This window comes from Falco naumanni, chromosome 2, assembly GCF_017639655.2.
Source record: "Falco naumanni isolate bFalNau1 chromosome 2, bFalNau1.pat, whole genome shotgun sequence".
In the NCBI taxonomy this organism is placed as follows: Eukaryota; Metazoa; Chordata; class Aves; order Falconiformes; family Falconidae; genus Falco; species Falco naumanni.
The window spans coordinates 20,876,075-20,890,185 of NC_054055.1; the positions used below are offsets into that span (position 1 = coordinate 20,876,075).

Sequence of the window (14,111 nt, forward strand, 5' to 3'; positions counted from 1 at the left end):
GATACACATACAAATAAATCTGTTCACCCACACACTATCCTTCAACAAAGAGAAACTAATATCCGTATCTACCCCTAAGGCCTTCCACAGAAATTCAATAATTAATAGTTTTGTTTTAAAAATCAACTATTAAATCTGATTATATAAGCTCCACTTTTAAACATAATTCTTAAACAAACTAACTGCTTTAGGTCTTTCAGATTGGGCTCAATTCAGCCAAACTTTGTTTCCAATTATACTACCTTATGGGTCTTCTGACATGATGAGGACTGGTGAAATCTAAGCCTCAGATCAAGAAAACATTATTTCTCCAAGCCCAGGAGCATGAAGAGTTTTATCTACTGTTTATCACATCTTGTACACTGCTGAGTTTCTTCTGTAATGCAGTAATTTGTTATTCTGTTTTTTTAAGTGATAAACAAGCACAGAAAACAAATGCATGAATTTTAAATTTCTATCCCATCTACATGTTCAGTGCTCTCTTTCTGTAATAGATACTTTTGTTTAAAACAACACATCTTTAACAAGAGATCTGTGTGCACTGCTAACTGAAACCACGCCGTACCATCTACAGCAAGTCCTACGAAATCAGCCCAACAAAAATTACAAGAGACCAGAAAGCATGCATGCTAATTCACAGCTGAGCAAACCCTTCAGACATCGTGTGTTGACTGCTGGGTCCTCAATTCAGCCAGGGAGAAGAACGGTTGTGAACAGTCCAATGTCCCACAGAGCATTTAAACAACAAAAAGTGAACTAGCTTAATTTTTTGGTTTTGCTTTAGCTCACTTCTGGTGCTTTGTTCACTCCTATTTCTCCATTGCATAGACCTTAGTTCAGTACCTCAAGAAAATTATCACTAAACACTGCTATAGAGTCAGAGATTGCTTTGGGGTTTAGTGTTTCTTTGGTTTGGTTTTCCTCCGATCCCTTCATGTCCTTTCCCTGTCTGGACAGTAGCCCATTTATATCTATTGCCAAGGTCATCCAACCAGGTTTCATTCATACCACAAAACGTTAATCCCCTTCAGTCAGTCATACTGGATAGGTGGTCCTTGTTTGCCAGACAGACTTAGTCATAAAAAATAATGGACAAGAATAGGCAGTGCCTCACCAGCCTTACCACGCTATCTCAGAATAAACTGATTTCAAAAGGTCTTGGGAGGTCATTGGGTCCTCCAGCCTAGACTGTAAGCAAATAATTTTCCACAGCATCTGTGTCCCCTCTACTGCATTAAAAGACATGTGCTTATTTATTTTTATTACAGCTTAGAGTATAGCTTCATGTCAGCAGGTAATAACCTTAGCCACTTAATATTTCAGTGTATTGGAACATTCATACCACGCCATTATGAAGAGAATTCTAATGGATAACACAGTGCCAGTCAGTATGACTGCAGCACCGCAGGCCACTGTCAGGAACATAGGATACAGTGGTTAATTTTAGAGAATTTAATAATATGATTGCAAGTATGTCATGTCAACAATTTCTTGTGACCTCCACTAGCAGCTATTTTACTTACCTTGAGTTAGGATGATGACTTGACTGCAATATACTATGAAATGGTCTAAATACTGCATTATTTTTTTTAAAGAAACATCAGCAAAAGTGCTTCAATGGTTCTTAAATATAAAAACAATACTCAAAGAGCTGCCACCTTGACTGTACTGTTTATTCAGGACATGAATGCCTGGGATATATTTCCCAATGCAAAAAAAAAAAAAAACCCAAACCTTAAAAAGTTCCATTAAATCATTCACATTTTCACATGTTTTACTGCCATTTGTAAGGATTACTCTAAAGGATTATTAGTCTCACTTTCACACATATAATGTGCAATTACTTAAGGAGAGCCCAATGAGCATACTTCAAAGCATTTTACTTCATGACAGAATAAGATCATTATATGATCTGGTCCTTTCACCCTTCCACAATTTGATGTGTGTATATTCTTCAGTATTCACAAGGTATCAAAAAACCTATAGATCTTTGAAGTCCTTATTCATACTTGGCTCTAATCATCATACCAGCCAGTACAAAGATAGTAGGCAACAAAGTGTACTGGTTTGCGAAGATGGACTTTTATTGTTCCTTTTGTTTTCAGAATTTAATTCACTAGAAGGCAAAAAGCCTATCACAGAATCACAGAATGGTCAGGGTTGGAAGGGACCTCTGGAGATCATCTAGTCCAGCCCCCTGCTAAAGCAGGGTCACCTAGAGCTGGTTGCACAGTCGCACCCATGCAGGTTTTGAGTGTCTCCAGAAATGAGACTCCACAGCCTCTCAATGTAGAGCTAGACAGAGCATGCATGCCTGTATGCACACTATATTTAATGACAACAAAATTATGCTGATTTTCCTATATCAGTTTAAGCACCTAAGAAACGTAACCAACTACCCTGGATTGAATGCCGTCAGAAGTCTGAGCCTGGAGTCAGACCTAAACCCTACTTAAGGTTCTGGACATACCACAGATAAAAACTCCAGAGCAAAAGAAGATTTATTCTGCTTAACATTCCACTGTCAGTGTCTTTAAAAAAGAGAGTCCCAACAGAAAAATCATTCAAGTTAACAGTTTTTCTAAGTTTCCTCTAAAGGAAAAAAAAATTAAAAGAAAAAAAAAAACAGAGTAGAAGGTTAGGAAAGAAAGAAATTAACTGTTAAAATGTGCCAGGATGCAGGTACATCCAAAATACAAGATATTTACATGTGAATAGAAAGATTAATAGACTTTTCAGTGTCTTCAACTCATTAATGAAATCAAGACTGAAATAAAAGCATTCCTAGATATGTTTTTTTCATGCCATACAACTTACAAATTATGTTTGGAAAAACAGTTAGGGAAGAAACTGAGTACCAGCGTGCTTCAGAAACTATTACCTTCTGCTGCCCCCTAGTGGCACTGTAACTTGTTTCACAAAACCAATCAAAGAACATTTTCAACTGTAGGCTTCATAGGCTACAGAATAGAAGGCATCAATATAAATTAAAAGCCTGAAGAAATTAGCTTTGCAGACAATTGCTACAAGCAGCTCTTATTTAATTAGATTTTTTGAAACTAAAGCCCCCAGGAAAAGACTGATTAAGTATTTTAAATTACAGACTTTTCCAAGAGATTGTGTGACAAAAATATAGCAAAAAATATTTATGGGCCTGGCCACATTACTGTCAGTATTTTAGAAATTCTGTTACTGAACTAGTTAAGACTTTAAATAAATACTTTAAAAGCAGTTGGAAGAAATAGCTTCCAATTACTCCAATCGCAGCACAACTTTCAAGTTTAAAAGACAAAAAAAAAAAAAAAAAACCTACCTCACACACTCAAGATATGCCAATTCTACTATAAAGTAAAAGCATTACTGGGCAACATCCAGATTTTCTTGATCTTACTTTACTATAAATCAGAAGTGCAGGAGTTGCAATTTATGTTCTTCAGCAGGATAAAATGCAAGTGAAACGCTATTTAGGGAACACGGTGGTCTTATCTACCTAAAAATCAATCGTTATCTTCCATCTTAGATAAGGCTTTGCAAAACTGTAAAACAGATGTGGGAACACATCCATGATTGTTAGTAAAAGGTTTTTCAGCCTTCTCCCCAAAATAAATTCTCTCGACTTTCATCTTTACTTTTGCATCACAAAATAATTTGATTTCAAAAGTAAACAGTATTTGGCATCCCAGTTTTAATTACAGTTTAACATAGTCCCTTAATTAGTTGAGCTATTTAATTTAGCTTCCATTCTATGCAATTATATACTCATAAACCATGAAAATTTGTAATTATCTCTAACCTCATTAATGAGGACTACTAAACTACAGTTCATTTTTATCAAGTTTCTAGAACTAACACAATAACTGTAGCTATTGAAAACAAGTGGTTTCCTACTCAACACTTAAGAGTTCACTAAGAAGTACATTCTCAATTATCCACATCTAAAACTGCATTAGCATATTTACTTAGTGCACAGTATTCACTTCAAACTATTAGACATCTCCCTTGTTTTATTTTCAAAAATTTATTCCATGCCATTAAGATCACTAAACAAATTTACTTCCAGGACTGCTTTATTTTGAGAAGAGAGCACATATATGTTTCTCCAAAATGAAAGCTCAGCCTAGCTAAGCCTTCCTTGATCTTTGTAACAGATTAAGAAACAGAAAATACCCATAAAACATTTCCTACAGAAGGAATTTGCTTTCAGTATCAGTCACTACCATGCCAGCTCAAACAACCTGCTCAAATGTAGTCCCAGTTTCCGTAAGGTCTGGCTACTGAAAAATTCACGTAACGACACATGTAAACAACAGCCCAGTGAAGCAAAGGGCAGGCACCCAGAACAGCCCACAGCCTATGGAACAGACTCTCTGCCCCAATTTTCTACATCTGTCCCTAAAGCAATCACAGAAGGTTGTATTTAAGAGGCCACTGAAGATATACCCTTAAGGTTGCAAAGCTAACGTCCTCATCGGAGTGACGTCTTATTAAAAGCATTAAGGAAAAGGGGCGCTACTTGTCCTCATGTAGCTGCTTCCCCTCTCTAAGCCTACTTACAATCACTCTTCTCAGCGCTGAATGAGAATCGGGCAAAGGCCTGAGAATTATAACTCCTAGGAGGTGCTTTAGGTTGGTGACACAGCTCAGGAAGAGCTCAAGAAGCCTCCTAGAAACTGCCAATCAAACAGTAACAAATATATTATTTTCCCTTTCACTATGACATTATGCCATAAAGACAAAATTACAAGCCTTCTGTGGAAGACACACAAGGTTTAAAAAAAGGGGGGGGGGGGGGGGGGGGCGCGGGGGGCAACACACCAAAACCCCAGAATTCTGACTACATGTTTTTCTCTAAATTGGTATGCATGAGATTACACCTAGATCTGAATTTAGTCAAATAGCTACATGTTTTACCTAACTATATATAACATTCACTGATTTTGTTCATTGACAGTTTTTTTTCCAAAAAGCACTTAAAAATTTATTAGTCCATTCCATTCTAACAGGTAGATAGGAAAATGGAGAGCACAGAACACAGAACGTAACTGAGCAGAAATGTTCCCAATTACAATGAAAACATGGCTAGAACTTCCACATTCCGAAAGAGGGCTGGGAGCACACACTTCTACTCCGGTCACCAAAATGTAATGCCATCTGATCCAGGAAGGCAGATTTCAAATTCCTATAGTGTAGAGTGCTGAAGTCCTATTCTAAGTAACTGCTCTGTCATTACATTTGACAACCACCTATATTACAAATCCCACTACAAACAAATTAAATTATGTACAAGATATAATGCCAGGTCTTGCATTTCATCCTTCACATAATTGCATAAAGGTTTTGATCTACTGAATTATATGCAATAACAGCTCTTGTTTTCTCAAAAATCTACTTCAGAGATCAAGCACTGGGTTTTCAACAGTGTATCTGGGTAACTCCCTCCCATCATAAAGGCTTAGCCACAAATACCTTAACTAAAGCTATTCCTAAGAATGTCATTTTACAAAAGACTTTGAAAATTAAAAATTTAACCTGTAATTAACATCAGTTGATTCCTTCCTCCCCAAAATAAAATAAGGAAGAAATGTTTCCATTCTTTTGAAGAGTCTTCAATGACACAAAGAAATTGGATCCACAACCTAAAGCCTTATTCATCTACAAACGGCAGTAGCAAAACAAGCTTTTCCACCCATGAACAACTCAGCCTTTAAGGTAATCCTGCCAAGTGCAGAGGAAGATTTTTGCTTCCTCACTATTAATCTTCCCTGATCAGATTAAACAACTGGGGATATTTTTTCCCCATCTGCTGTAAGGAATCTCTGAAGCTCACTAAGAAATGATTAAGTCAAACCATTACTCTTCAGTAATCAAAAGGGTCTTTGTGTAACAGCCCTTCTTTCTTTCCAATTAATATCTTGATTTTTTTCAATTTCTATCTTGAGCTTTTTCAAGTGAGTCTTTAGCCAATTTATTCCTATAATGACCTAGTTTACAACATTAAAATATTAATGAAAATTTAAAACAAACCTGGCTGTTCTTCCCACTCTGTGGATGTATGTGTTTGCATCTTCTGGACAATCAAACTGAATGACCCAGTTCACTGCTGGAAAATCTGTGTAAAGAAAAAAATACGTCAAAATTTAAGCTCAATGTATTCAAAATCCTCCTATCCAAGAGCAACATATTATTTTGGAGCATTAATTCCTGTAAGAACCATCACTTAGACCAATTTGCATACATTGAGCGCAACCTCTGAAATAAAAATAAAGTTTATTGCACTTATTATCATATTATAAACAATCATTCTCTTCATCAAAGAAAGCTAAAATTAATGGTGCCTTCATTTCCTAAATTATGGCAGTGCGCTGAATGGAACATAATTTCACACTTGACAAGAACAGACATGCTTTGTGTCACACAGATGATAAAACACCACTACGTTTAATAATTAAATAACAATATATGACCCACTTTTCACATACAGCATCAATATCCTGCACCATCAGGGTTCGAAGCTAGCTGTGGTGAGACAGCACTACTTCAGCTGTCCACATACAAAAATATCATAGTCCTTCTCAAAGATGGGAGGGATAACCATGCCTGACAAAGAAGTCAACACTGAATGTGAATGATATTATTAATAACCATTTTCTAACTGCTGCACGTCAGCCAGCAGCAGCATGCTTTGCATTGGATAAGTTCCTGTTCCTTCCTGACCAAGTCTGTAGCTATGCTGTATTCCACAACCATACTCACACTCTAAACCCAAACAATCACACCCACATTAGATCCTCACTGGTGAGATTTTGACAGTGTAGAAGGTAAGGTAAACAGTTTTCATTTCTACCTTCAGTTTTTAGAGCACCTTCCTTCCTTTTGTAGCACCCTGACAAAACCTTACATTTTGGACAACAGAGTCCGCTATCTGAAAGAACAAGTAGACTCCTGAAAAGTCTTGTGTCATACCTAAATGCCTCCAAGTACTTAAAAAATAAATTAATCCAAAGTATCCACTGAAAATATAAAGAAATAAATCATAATTCAGCAGGTAATGACAACAGGTTCTATAAATACTCTTGCCTTTTGCCTCATCTATTTTTCTGCCTCCTTAAGAATACAGTCATATAATGTATTATACGTATAACTGCATATTACTAATTATAGTTCAGACATTACAATTTTTTCAGGTTTTCATTTCCACATACTGCTAGGTTAGTGATTTTTCATATGCTTTGGAATAACCCACAGGATACAGGTTCATCAGAAATACTCAAAACTGCTGAAATCTTGCCTTACGGCATGTGGTAAGCAAATACATCACTATTCCCATTTTCTCTCGTACCAGATATGTCACAGTACATGGCTGGAAAAATACATTGTCCACAGACTTTAATAAATAAATAATAAACGACAGCTTCTGCTGATAACAAATACCATTACAAAACTAGTGGCAACACAGGTCTTTCTGGGACAAAAAGAAAAAATAAGCACAAATGAAGTGGGCCTTCAGCAGAAGTCTAAGCAGCATATCCCATCTGAGATACCTTAATGAGCTCTTAAGCTAACTACAACCTCATTTCTTACAAATCAGGTCAGTCTTCAGAGCATAAAGGCTGATAAAAGTTTCAACAGGGTTAGATCATCACTTGTGAATAACTATTGCTTCTGTGGGAACGTACCCAGGCCACGAGCTGCAATATCTGTAGCAAAAAGTACTGCTGCCTTTTTCCGAACAAAACAAGTGTAAACTTCCATTCTCTTCATCTGTTGCTGCTTGCCATGGAGTGCCAGTACAGGAAGACCAGGCTGAAGCTTACAGAACACTCTGAATAGATACTGGACCTACCCAACAAATCAGAGGGGAAAAAAAATACCATGCAAAGTTAACTTGTCAAGTTCATATCCAGCTACTGCCTTAGCACATCAAATAAAGTACACTTTTCTCCATATCAGAGACAAGAGACACTATTTTGAGACTGTCACACACCCAGGTACTTAAAGAAGAAACAGACTGTGGAAAAATATTGACCTGCCTCTTGATGACATTTCCTAAAAGGAAGCGGAGTAGGTAACAACAAGAATGACTTGGGACATGACTAGTAAGGTGTATGCAAGGGACCAAAATATCCGAAGTCCATCAGAAGCACTGCTTTTAGACAATACTAGAAGTATACAGTGTATTTTGCAAGCATAAACTTGCAACTCAAAGCAGTCTACATGGTCTTAGTTTACTATTTCAAGCTTCAACAGCTTCTCTTACAAAAGCTATCTGTTTACTCATACATACAATACCATGATGTAGCATTATTTTATAGCAGGCAGCTATCTAATGTTTAAGGAAATCGCTAAAGAAACTGCGTATACTGCAGGAACAAGCTGCAGCTCAGAGAATTTCTGTACAACTAAGTCTACCACCTCGCTGTACTCACCAGCCAACCTGCAGAACAACAAAAAATACTGTAACCTCTTGCACAAGTGGAAGAACTGCAACGAATATTTACTAGACTATTGTATATGGTAAAATATTTGATACACACTGTATGTTATAGGAATACCGATGCCATACAAACACATACAAATAACTTCAACAGGACAGTCCCAGGACATATATACAAGTAGATATTTGAAGGATTACTGCCTATATAACCATAAGAAAAAAATTTCCCTGTACTATTTCATAATTATAATTTCTTATATAGGCAGATTGAAAAGCTCGTAAAGAAAGCAGGTACAACTATTAAAATACTCTGCAACCCAACTATGGAACATGCCATGAGACAAAACTGAAATAGCTGGCCCTTAGTGACAAAACTTTTAGCCTTCTTTCTTTAACAGCAGAGCACAAAAATGGCTGAGTACACTGAGGTTTCCAGGACCTTCCTGCATTGAGCCTGGGTCACTGAGCTTTCTGTCAGCGAGGCTCTGCATGACATGCCTACAGGAGTAGGTGATGTTTGGTTTCTCTGCCAATTTCCTATTGCAAACTAATCCAGAATCTCACCCCTCTGGTGCTCTGGTGCCTTGACATCTACATCAATATCTTCATTTTAATAGTTTTAAAATGCTACAGGGGAAGGAGGGGAACAGCCATACCTCTTTACAGCTTGCAAAAAACACAATACTCTTCTTCTTCAAGTGACTTCTCAGGAAAGAGTATAACATGTTTACTTTTTGCTGAAGCTCACAAACAACATAGTTCTGATCCAAAGTTGCCGGGGTACTAAGAAAAAAAATTAAATAAATGATCTAAAAAGTACATTTAGATACCATCAGTTCCCATAACTTAAAATGAGAAAGAAAAGAGAAGAGAGAGAATATACAAGCACGCAATATCTGCAGAGCTGCCTGACCTTTCAAAGTAAAGAGAGTCTGACAAATGCCCAGAAAAAGAAAAGAGTCAGGATGGAAAGTTCTCCTACTTTGAGGAACAAGTCTTAGCAACCCCACTAGAAAGCTCTCTTGAAAGACAAATCAATTTCCCTACTAAAAGCCAATGGAGAGGGATGGATGACTGTCAATGTTACTTCTAAATTTATTTACTACTGGCAAGCCAAACCCTTTCTACGTTTAAGCAGCCAATGAAGAATCCATAGAATCCAAGACATTCAAATTGCCTTGACTTCAAGTGCAATTTTGTCTATTAGTCCTATTAAAGCATCATTTGTGCTTAAAGCAACATCAAAGCACAGTCTAATCATACACAAAAAAAGAGCACTGATGTACTTCTGTTGATTATACTGACAGGCAGGGTGACTTTGTAAAGCTCTGAACTGTCATCTTAACTCACCTTTCTTTTCTTTAAAAAATAAAATAAAATTTTTAAGAATTCTTTGGCATATTTACCCTTGAAATACATCTAAATACCCATCTCTTACAGTCTCTCTGCTTCACCCTAAACACACCAAGGGTTTTCAAAATTACTTTGTTAAAGGTGGCCACTTGGGAGGATGAAATCACAAGACACTGTTCCAATTTTTATTCTGCTATTCAATTTGAATTATGCCACAACACCTTTTCCTTTCTCAGTCTTTCAGAGGAAACTTCTCATAAGGCATTAACCTATTACATACTAAGGTAGTTAAATTCTAAAACAAATTAATATTTCCCTTTTTTTAAATCCAGTTTATTATCAAATTGCACTCTCCCAAATATTTTTAAAAAGTGTACTTTAAAATAGACTTCACAAAAAAATGCAAGATCTGTGAAACCGAGGTACAGTCAGTCCTTAAAATGAAAACTACATACTATGCTTGTACATCCTCTTCTGCTAAGAGGATATTAACGACAATTTTTTCTAGCCACCATGCATTTGACAGTATTACTGATTTTAAAAAAAGGTATTTGCAGTACAATGCAGAGATAATCAAATCAAATAGTGAAAACCACCTCAAGATTCAACCTGGTTCTGCTATTCATTTTGCTGATGATTTCTCATTTGCTCTTGGGAAAGCTATTTTTAGCACTATGCTTTACCTTTCTGCTGCATCTTACATATGGAAATATATGCATATTTCATAGAAGAGCAGAAGAAGAATCATACATGTTCATAAGCGATTTGACACTTAGATGACTGAGCCCACAGAAATGCAAAATATTAAATAACATTCTTCATTTAGATTTCAAAAAAAAACACAAAATGTGCCTAAAAGCAACATGTACATTTTTTCAATGAGTGACACATTAAATTCTTTGAGCTTGGCAAACCACATACTTCACTCCTAGCAAGGGTCTCCTATTCTGATCCAAACCTATGGCATGACAAATTTATTTTGTGTGCAGAGGGCTGGAGTCCTGAATGCACACAGTAAACCCAGCACATCAGAAAGCCACAGGACTTAACTGCATGTGGCCTAATGCCACATGCTTTCCTCTGGGCATCTAACAGTGAACACACAAACAAGACTGTCATTCTGCACCTTCCCAATAGGGTAGCATTTCCTTGGAAAGCCAGATTTATCAAGGGCACACAAAATAACTGTATTTGTGCAACACATCTGGTGGTTCTGCACAGTTAAGCATGCATATGCAGGAGGCAAGGAAGCCAAACAACAAAAAAAGGAGCAATTCAGAAATGAGTGCTGCTGGAGCCAGGACACTACTCCATTCAGGCTATAAGCCACTCTGGGGCTTGCTCCTGAGGAGAAAAACTTCCAGTCTGAGAAGCTGCCTGAGGAGCCACAAGAGAAGTGCAAGTTCAGCCTCCCTGTAATGATTCAGTCAAAACTAGTACCCTCTTATCTGGAAATTCCTTGCTTTCAGGAAGGCACACAACAGGATCAGACACTGCAGGAAGGAGGAGGATACACAACATAACTTCTGATTCAAGGAACTGACAGTCAGAGAAGCAGTTAAGAGGGATCACTATCTGTTTAACTACCCCAGGAAAACAAAATTATCCCAACATACCTGAATTTGGCTTTCTCATGAACCCAAACATATTCTGGATCTTTGAGACTCAGCCGTGCAAGATCCTTCACTGACTTTGTTTGTGTGGCAGAAAAAAGCAAGGTCTGGCGTTTCTTAGGTAGATTTTCTATGATTGCATTCATTGTATCAGCAAACCCCATGTCTAGAATTCTATCAGCTTCATCAAGAACTGAATTGAGAGACAGATTTGAGAAAAAGCAGGTTTAGCTTTATTTATAAGGAAAAAAATCATACATTAAATCCATATAGTACAAAATGTCATTCCTATTTAAACTGCAGAGATTAACTTAATTACTGTCTATGACAGGATTCTCCTTAGATATTCATGTACTCCATACAATACGTATTTTTAAAGAACTGCAACAGAAATCCTAGCATTTCCCATAATCTATGCAATACAGCTCTCAGTTTCACATGATGAAGCATAAAAAAACAGCATTTCAAGTGAACAGTTTGGCAATTTGCAGACAGACTGCAAATTACAAACTCCCTGTCCTACTAATGAAACAAAAGCAAGGAATATAAAACAGTGCTGTACTACTCAGGACAGCAAAACAGACTCTCCTGTACCTAAGCTGAATCTACCATTAAAACTCATGGTATAAACAGAATAGCACAGAGACAGAGCTTTAAGAAAAGGGCCTATGTTTAATGCAATCCCTGTCTAACTGCCATGAATTGTACTAAGTGTAGCAAGCATAATTTGACATTTTATCAGCTTCATTAGCGTCTTAATTGCTTCTGAGTTCCTCAAGCTATGCTAAAGATTATGCACTACTTAGTGGCAGGCAAACCTTTTCATTACACTGAAATTTTTATTCAGGTTGGAAGGATGAAAAACAATGTTAAGAATGCTAACAAAACAATGAAAGGAGCAGCAATCTGTCTTAACATTGAAAGTGTTTTCTAGACCTGGCCCAAAATACACACACTGTAATGGATATTCTCTATGGTTAATTATCATGTCAGGGAAAATTGGAGAGCCATAGCCAAGATCTAAGGGATTATACAGAATACTACAATCAGGTTTGGGTTCCTTACTAACTCACCTACTTGTTCTTAGCATCCTAAGGCAGGCATGCTCAGCAACTGTTTCAAAGAAAGTACACACAAGAAAGGGGTTTTGCTGTTTTCTACTTTAATTTGTACACCTGTGAACTTAAATGCCATTTCACCTGCCTACCGTAATTAGGATAAACTTTTTACCCAGGAAAGTACTCCACACAATTATGAACTGTTACAGAATATTTCTGAGTACTGTCAAGTACTTCAAAAAAACTTACTCAACATTTGCAGATCAGATGCATAGAAATATGAAGTTTCATCCATGTGCTGTAGAAGCCGTCCTGGAGTGCAAATTAGCATATTTATGTGGTGGATTCTTTCAGACTCTTCTTTCAGATCCTGAAAAGGAGTTAAACCAGCTTAGCTCTAGCTGTTCACACCAGAAGCCCAGTACCAGAGACAGTCAGGTCAGCTTAACCTATTGATAGTTTTTAGTCAAGGATCAGCCTTTCCTCCTTCTACAGAGATATCACAATTTCTTCAGCATGCTCACACTTGCAGCTTGAGCAACAAGTATTTAAGAATAATCTAAATTAAGAGAATAGTCCTGGAAGGCTTGGCAGAAAGGTCCATCCAGTCATGTAACCTGGGAAGACCATAAATATGCAAAAGCTTCAAAAGACACAGAACACACAGGCAGGAAAACGAGTGTAATGGGAACCTAATGTCACTAATAGGTTGCCACTAACTACTCTGTTCCCTGACTTATTTCCAGGGTTTCCTTCCTAAACTTGCACTTAACATAGCACTCATTTATGCTTCTATACAGCAAACTTCGAAAGAGAACACACCTTTCCTCCAATTATAAGGCCAGCTGAGAACTCATGATTTTTTCCCACTTTACGCAGAACCTTGAAGGTTTGGTATGCCAGTTCCCGGGTAGGCGATATTATTAAAACTCCCAGTCCGTCAGCTGAAGTCCACTGATGGCGATACAGGAGTTCCAAAGCCTGAAAAAAAATACCATATTCTCATTATAAAAATCTCAGAAGGAAAATGTGTAACAACAACAAATTTGTAACAAAAAGCATCATAAAAAAAGATAAAGCCATACTAATTAAAATAATGACATGAAGAAACATCAGTATACATTTCACATAGTTTGATTATATATCAGTTCTAATTGATGGTAATGATACTTGATGTAGCAAAGTTCCCTAGTAACAATCTATGACAGACAGTAATGGGTGGTGAATTGTAAACATTTTTCTGCATAATTAATCCTACTGTGCTAAATTCTGGAAATTGAGCCTTAATAGTTTGCATGAGAATCAGTGTAGAAAATCATGAGAAACTTCCCTGTTCATAAGGTTTTGTGGGAACCAGAAATAGAATGAGCAACTAGAAGAAAGTCCATTATTGTAGGTTTAATTCAGGTTACAGAGTTGAAGCACTACTATCCACACACACCATGCACAGAGCATTTCAACTAAAGCTGCCATACACGTCAGACCAGGATTACTCCTCCTCTTATAAATTCACACTGCAAAAACACTGTTTTAGTCAGCTAATCCTAACACAAAAATTTCCTATGTATGAATACCTGAGGTATTCTGAAATACTGAAGGCTGTCAAGTATCCTTATACAATTAATTTTTATTTCACTCCATCTCTCCAGCTGC

General features: G+C 37.0%; 1 protein-coding gene across 1 annotated transcript in view; it reads right to left on the reverse strand.

Annotated features, from left to right (window-relative positions):
• DDX10 (DEAD-box helicase 10) overlaps positions 1-14,111 on the reverse strand; it is a 191,486-nt gene that overhangs the window by 167,773 nt on the left and 9,602 nt on the right. The window contains exons 4-9 of the mRNA XM_040583764.1: positions 13,281-13,439; positions 12,708-12,828; positions 11,404-11,593; positions 9,091-9,217; positions 7,677-7,839; positions 6,025-6,109 (exon numbers count right to left, since the gene is read on the reverse strand). Coding sequence (XP_040439698.1) covers positions 6,025-6,109; positions 7,677-7,839; positions 9,091-9,217; positions 11,404-11,593; positions 12,708-12,828; positions 13,281-13,439 — 845 coding nt within the window. The remainder of the gene's footprint in view (positions 1-6,024; positions 6,110-7,676; positions 7,840-9,090; positions 9,218-11,403; positions 11,594-12,707; positions 12,829-13,280; positions 13,440-14,111) is intronic.